At 40.6% G+C, this 7,734-nt stretch overlaps 1 protein-coding gene across 1 annotated transcript in view; it reads left to right on the forward strand.

Moving 5' to 3' along the window:
* The window catches only part of LOC138683500 (ras-related protein Rab-3C-like), a 177,792-nt gene extending 171,501 nt beyond the window's left edge, over positions 1–6,291 (forward strand). The window contains exon 4 of the mRNA XM_069775395.1: positions 4,896–6,291. Within this exon, the coding sequence (XP_069631496.1) occupies positions 4,896–5,083 (188 nt within the window). The 3' untranslated portion in view covers positions 5,084–6,291. The remainder of the gene's footprint in view (positions 1–4,895) is intronic.
* Positions 6,292–7,734: the final 1,443 nt, after the last annotated feature.

Raw genomic sequence — 7,734 nt, forward strand, 5'->3', positions numbered from 1 at the left:
CAAAAGACTGTTCTGCATGACCATTTCTGCATCTGCAAGAACAGTTTCTATAGACCATCTACAAGTGTCTTACCTGTGTGCATTTGAAGCCATTCTACAGTAGGAACTGCTTGGGAGGAGCCCACTGGCATGGCCATGTTCTCCACTCAGGATGTTTATCAGCACATTTAAGCATATAAATAGTGCCAATCAGCTGTCCTATGCACAGCAGGGGCTGCTTGGGGGAATCTCCAGGACTGTCCAAAATTCCCATTCGTACAGTTCCTGTAAAGAATAAGGCAAATACTTTGTTGTGGAGGCAGCTGAGAGTTCAGTCACCTTCTCACAGGTCAGTGCATTGTCTCATCTACACAGAGTCTAGCCAGGGAAGTCCTGGATCTTCCAGGGAATTAATGAATAAGTCGATGGGATGTGTATACAGGCATAGCCTGATACCCAGCTATGCCACTACTGTGACTACAATTTCCTTCTTATATCAAAATCATAACTGAAATTCCATAGATTTTACCACAGATGTGCTGTCTATTTTGCATTTTATTTGAATAAATGCATTTGTGCTTGAACACTCTGTAAGTCCCTATTTTACTTGGAAAATGGGTGCCTCAGGTTTTCACGGTGGTCTTACGCAGAACGTCCTCACCGTGGTAGTGGACCTGTTTTCTTGATCCTCTCTATGTTACAGTATTTCCTGACATTGGTCTCCTCTCTTCTTTGTGACTCTTTTCCTTTCACTTTCTCCTTTTCTCTATCCAGATCTCTTACCTACCTGTCATATCTGCCATTTCATGATCATCTCATGTGCCAGTTATTCTGTCTTCTTATCTGTAAAAACTGCTCCCCTCAGAAATGTCATTAAGATTCATTCTTCTTCCTGTCATCTTCTCCAAGGCTTTGGTGTTCCAGTTCTCAGGTATCCCCTCACTGTCCCTCAACCTTTCTGCCCTCTGGTCCTGCTTGTTCCTCTTTGGAACAGCAGCTTTCCTCCTGCTTCCTGTGGAGCAGATGCTAACAGTAGTAGAAGGATCTGACTGTGTTGCTGTGTTACAGGGTTGCAGCTGGGTTTCAATACAGAGCACTGAAAACGTGGAGGATCTTCCTTCCCCCAAGCACTCCCCAAGAGATCTGAACAGTCTTCTGCATGGAGCTCTATGGGAGCACTGAAGCCACCAGCAAGTGAGGCTACACTGGCTTTCCTGATTTTCCTTCTAGTTTACAACAAAAAAGACGTGCAAGCCAAGCTAAACTGAAACAATGACATATAGATTCAAACCACCTCCCAGTATATGATTTCTGTATATGGTCTTTTATTATGCATGGTTTTCCTGCTTTCCAGAGAAATGTGGAAAGGAAAAGTTTTCACACCAATATATACTCATACCTGTGAGGTTATCCTCACACTTCTTGCTGATATTAATAGAAATTTTATGCCTAAATCCCTGTACAATGTTTACATTTCTTATTATCTAAACTACCTATGAACACTAACTTTGGCCTGTGTTTAGCTCCTATGCATTTAAACAATTTAGCACTTTGTGCCATTGTTAAAGAATTTTCAGTCATGGGTTTCTCTACGTTTGCTTTATTAACAACTCAGAGTTGGGCCACCACCGCAGTGAATGGCGAAGGATAACTCAAAAACGCCTTCTATATATACGATTTTACAAAACATTATACAATTGATGTTTTGTCAAAAGGAAAATGTTCTTGGTATTCTTGGTGTATTTCCACAAACTCTCAGTTCTCTATTCTCCAGTGGTTTCAAAAGTCCAATACATCTTCCTGTCTCAATTGATTCTTATCATCTCGTCTTGGTTCTTCTGAAGTTAGTGGTCGTAGGCAGAAAGTCTCCAGTCACCACAGTCACTTATCTTCTTACACATCAAAGATCACCTTTGAATTTCTGAAGATCACTCAGGTTGTTCTATTAATTCATACTTAGCCTATGTCTAGTCAAAAATAGCTAACCTTTCTAAAATTGCTTACTCTGAAGTTAATCACTTACTCTTATCTATTCTTATGTCTTAGACCTAAAGATGTATGATCCTTTTTCTGTTGATTCAGCTTGACTGGGTTTTAAGCCAGCTATGGTGAGGGCTATACGAGGGACCAATGAGCAGCTTATGCATATTGTTTTATAAGCACCTGCATTCTATTAACCCCATCTAAAACAATCTCTAATCATTAGTTATATGTCTGATATGAATAGTCTTAGAAACAATGGGGCTTAAGGCCTAGTTCCCTTTACAGCCATTTCAGCACAAGGCACCTTATGTAAATTAAAAATATGAAGAAAATTCAGAACATAGCATTAATTTTTTGCATTGGTTATTAACGCATGCTGGGATATCATGCCAAGCTAAATGTAACTATCATCTGCTGTAAGTCTAGACTAGTATTCAAACATGCGAAAGCTACATGGTAAGCAGTTATAGGACTGAATGAGCACATTACATCTTGTTTAGATAGCATATTGAATATATAGTACTAATGTTATCAAAGTAGTTGCATTTAAATTTCAAGTGGCCTTTGGAAACAGAAGATTAGCTCATTCACTAGAAAACACACATAACATTAACAAAAAAGAAAAAGGCAAAAAAAAGCTTTTTTCTTCCCTTCTGCCAACAGTTTCATAGAATCATAGAATCACTTACATTGGAAAGGACATTTAAGATCATCGAGTCCAACGGTCAACCATGCCCATGAAACCATGTCCTGAAGTGCCTTGTCTACGTGCTTTTTGAATACCTCCAGAGATGGTGACTCAACCACTTCCCTGGGCAGCCTGTTCCAATGCCTGACAACCCTTTCAGTAAAGACATTTTTCCTAATATCCAATCTAAACCTCCCCTGGCACAACTTGAGGCCATTTCCTCTCATCCGATCACCAGCCACCTGACAGAAGAGACCAGCACCCACCTCACTACAACCCCCTTTCAGGTAGTTGTAGAGAGTGATAAGGTCTCCCCTCAGCCTCCTCTTCTCCAGACTAAACAACCCCAGTTCCCTCAGCTGCTCCTCATAAGATTTGTACTCCAGGCCCCTCACCAGCTTCGTTGTCCTTCTCTGGACACATTCCAGCACCTCAAAGTCTTTCCTGTAGTGAGGGGTCCAAAACTGAACACAGTATTCAAGGTGCGGCCTCACCAGTGCCAAGTACAGGGGGATGATCACTTCCCTAGTCCTGCTGGCCACACTATTTCTGATACAGGCTAGGATGCCGTTGGCCTTCTTGGCCACCTGGGCACACTGCTGCCTCATATTCAGCTGGCTGTCAACCAGCACCCCCAGGTCTTTTTCTGCCAGGCAGCTTTCCAGCCACTCTTCCCCAATCCTGTAGTGCTGCATGGGGGTGTTGTGACCCAAGTGCAGGACCCGGCACTTGGCCTTGTTGAACTTCATACAATTGGCCTCGGCCCATCGATCCAGCCTATCCAGATCCCTCTGTAGAGCCTTCCCACCCTTGAGCAGATCAACCCTCCCTCCCAACTTGGTGTCGTCTGCAAACTTACTGAGGGTGCACTCGATCCCCTCATCCAGGTCATTAATAAAGATATTAAAGAGAACTGGCCCCAATACTGAGCCCTGAGGAACACCACTTGTGACCTGCCACCAACTGGATTTAACTCCATTCACCACAACCCTCTGGGCTCGTCCATCCAGCCAGTTTTTCACCCAGCGAAGAGTACACTTGTCTAAGCCATGAGTTTCAAGTGACTGACTTTTTCTTACTGGAATTTTCCTCATAATTAAATGCAGTGGTATTTGCACATTCTTATTCAGAGTTAATCAAAAAGAATCAAAATAGTTCTGCAAAGTTTAAGCCACTTCTGTAAAATTACCAGTGGATTAGATGTTTTGCAAACTGTCTTAATATTGAACCTTTAGGCAGTGGAAAGACAGAAGTAGGAGAAAGTATTAAATTACCAATTGCTTCAGGTGAGCAATGTGGTAACTGTGGGAAAAGATGGAGCATGGCAGAAAAGGCTTAGAAAACAAACAAACGAAAAAGACAAAGGAATTGCAAAGGAAGTAAGAACATGGAAAGACCCAGCGCTGGCAGAAGCCTGCTGGATAGTAGACTGACTAGCAAGTTGCAAACCTGGCCCAGATGGAGGAGGCAGACATGGGAGATAAGATGTGTGACAAATAGGGGCAGAGAAGAGAGCTTAGGAAAGCTGGCTCTTCTCCATAAAGGCTTCCAGTGTCCCTTCTGGTTTAAGGATAGCTCTAATTTTTGCCTTTGGGGTAGTCATTGGGAATGGATAGATAAAAAGTCCTTCTATATAAATTAATTAAGGAAGAAAAATATGTGCATTTGTCTATTCGTTTATTAGTTTGGTTTGGGGGGTTGGGGGCCCCTTTGTTCTCACAGATTTACCTCTATCTTAAATATCAAATTGCAGAAATCTTTCCTTGCCTTGCTTTTTTTTTTCCTGGTTATGTCCAAACACAGTTGTCTATTTTGGCATCAGGTTAATGTCACAATGGAAGTGGCTGTTTCCAGCTGAATAATGCTCAGAGGAACATAATAGTTAGAGATGGAGCAGTAGATTATTCCTTCACAATGGCTGAATATATAGGGCATTTCTAAAATAATAGCGCACTCAAACTGATGTCAATTTTTAGATGAAACTGTTTTAAAATAGAATTTGTTTAAGGGAATATACTGGGGCCAGTCCTGATTTCATCTGGCTTGGTATAAAGCAAATAACACTAATGTAGTTACTCTGTGTTACAATTTTAACTGTTCTTGCAATATCGCTCTTTTATATGTGTGCTTTCACATATTTCCTTTCTGTGCGTCTCTCTACTCTTCCTTGCCCAAGAGAAGTTTGTATATTTATTGGAGATGTTGGAATATGCATCAAACATGAATGTGTTGTTTATTTTCTTAGGATTTGAATTTTTTGAAACAAGTGCCAAGGACAACATTAACATCAAGCAGACATTTGAGCAACTCGTGGATATCATCTGTGACAAAATGTTGGAAAGTCTGGAGACGGATCCCACCATTGCTGCCAGCAAGCAGAACACACGGCTAAAGGACACCCCTCCTCCACAGCAGCCCAACTGTGGCTGTTAATGCAACTATCAACAAAGGCAGCTCCAGTGCGTTCTGTTGCCAACAGAGTATTTATGAATAGTCTATATGCCTTTATTTATACTGTCTTATTAATTTATTTGGGAGAAAAATCTTTTATTTTACATCAGTAGCTGGTTGAGCATGTGTATGGAGATAGAGGTTTTATTAGTTTGAAAGGACGATCCATTTTTTTTAGCATCTGGCTTTTGCATGCAGGATGGCTGTTAGTTTCTCTTTTCTTTTTACTGTTTTACATTACACTTACTTCAGCTGGTGCCATATCCTCAGACCACATTTGCCTAGAATTGATTTTTGCTTCATGGGTTTCAAATTATATAGTTGAATCCTTAGGGTAGTGGCCAAGGTGGTTTAGAATAAGCTTCCTGATGTCACTTATATTTTCTCCTCACTGAAAATCAATTTAGAAATATTGCTCTAGTGAGCCAATCACTCATTCTGTCTAGATCATTTGTATAAGGGACACTTCCTGGAGCGTATTGCCGTGGCAAATCTACGCTCACTATGTTACACATCATGGCTGCTTGGAAATTGCAGAAGTTAGAAAGGAAAAACCTCCAGCCTTCCTGGACCCAAAGCCACCAAACTTCCCTGTGAGTTTCCAACTGGATGTGGGTGTTCAGTGCAGATCCTCAGAGATATTAAGTACTTCATCCTGTTTGAATAGCTAGTATGTTTACATTTCCATGGAAGCTGCATGTCTATCTAATACCTTTTTGAAACTGGATCATTACAAAGATCCCAGTAGTACCTGCCCCACCTGACTAGCTCTTTTCATTTCTACCTGCATGAGATATTAAATACACAGTTCTGATATTACCCCTGGCAGAGCCAAATCCATTACGCTCAGTTGTTCATAGCCGAAAACTGTCTTATGTTGCTGTCAAACTTGTATACTTAAACATTCAGGAATTTCATCTCCCGTTCAGTCACTGAGACAACCATCACCACACTGGCTAGAAACACTTGTATTTCACTCAGACCTCTTGCAGAACTGCTGCTGGTGTCAGTGAACTGGAGTTTGACCTCAATTTTACTTTGATGAGAATATCTTGGTTTTTACAAGACAATTAGAAATTCACAAGATTTTTTAAAATTTTAGGAGTAATAAAAAATTGTCAATTGTCAACATTTCTGGAGTTAGGCTGAATATATTCATAAGATCAGCAAAAGGCTGTGAAGACAGCAGAATAAAGTACACAAATTCTTTTTAATATTTCACAGTTTTAAAAAGTACTCCTTTAGTACTTGGTGGCAGTTTCTTACATCTGTGCCCTGGAGTACTTTGTATAAATGCTTTATTTGGGTCACAGTGACATTTTTTTAACTAAATTGCATAATTGAAGAAGCGTTAACTGTTTTATTGTTCCTATTAGACAGGATTTAGGACAAGGCTGACATTTCTTAAAATGTCTGCAATGGGAAAAATTGGAAGACAAATTTAAAAAAGGAAGTAACATGAGGTATTGCAAACTGTTCATGACTGCAAAGAAATCCCTTTATGCACATTACTTTTTTTGAAGGCAATTTATATAACTTCCTGAAACACACTAAGAGAAAATGGTCACACTTTTTTACTGGTTAAATAACCTACATAAACTTTGACACAGTAAAAACAACTTTCAAACAAGGCATATAGACACATGTAAAATGGGTATGCCATCAGGGAGCTACATTGGCTGCCTAACTTAAATGAATAAATGTTCTTTCTTCAGTCTGGGGTTTTAAACAATATCTGTCCTGTTAGCTAGCTTCCTTAAGCACTTGTTTTCCTAGTAGACACGGAAGCTGAACCTTCACTTGTTTACTTCTATGAAGGGAAAGCACTGTCCTCTTTGGGGCTGATGAGCAGCCAGGTGGAAGAGGCATGTGCTACCCTAACCATAACCCTGTCTCTCTTCAGGGATGCTGCTTTTCTATCCCCCATCTAAGGTAGCATGTTGATAACTGTGCTGAGAGACTTTAATTGATACCTCTTCACCCACTAGGTACCAGCTGCTTTGGAAAAAGAAGCAATAAGAAGCTGAGGAAGATTTGTGTGAGATAGTGAGCAGTTTTTCACCCTATGCTTGCTATGTGCAGTTATTCCTGCTGGAGAAAAGGGAGCAAGGAAGCCTTGAGACAGCACTCAGCTGCAGCCCTCAGTCCTTTAGGAAAGATTTAGGTTGTATTATTAGTCTGAGCCATCCTCAGGCAAGGCAAAGCGACAGGACATGGTCACATCTTACATGAGCTTGGGCATATCCTGGATCATGCAGCACGGCTACAAGTGCAAATATTCTCCCAGCTTTGCTCTGGGATGCTGGCTGCAAAATGGTCATCTCCTGTGCATGTTGTAACAAGGAAAAAAGACCCCAAGATGCCCCTTGCTACAGCCACACCTTGCTTGTACTCCATTGCAATGAATTCTAGACCCTTCCTGCCTCTTTATGACCATGTAGACTCTAATCAGTGGTGGCAATACATTATTAGCATATATCTTTTTAAAGAAATTGAGTGATAGATAAATAGTTCTTTACTTAAATAAGATGAATAAATTGCTTTTCATTTTGCATCAAAAGACTGGGCAGAAGAGTAATAGCAAAATCAAAGAGGGAGAATCTCTCCTTTGGATTTCTGAGACAACTAACTAC

This window comes from Haliaeetus albicilla, chromosome W (genome assembly GCF_947461875.1).
Source record: "Haliaeetus albicilla chromosome W, bHalAlb1.1, whole genome shotgun sequence".
Classification (NCBI taxonomy): domain Eukaryota; kingdom Metazoa; phylum Chordata; class Aves; order Accipitriformes; family Accipitridae; genus Haliaeetus; species Haliaeetus albicilla.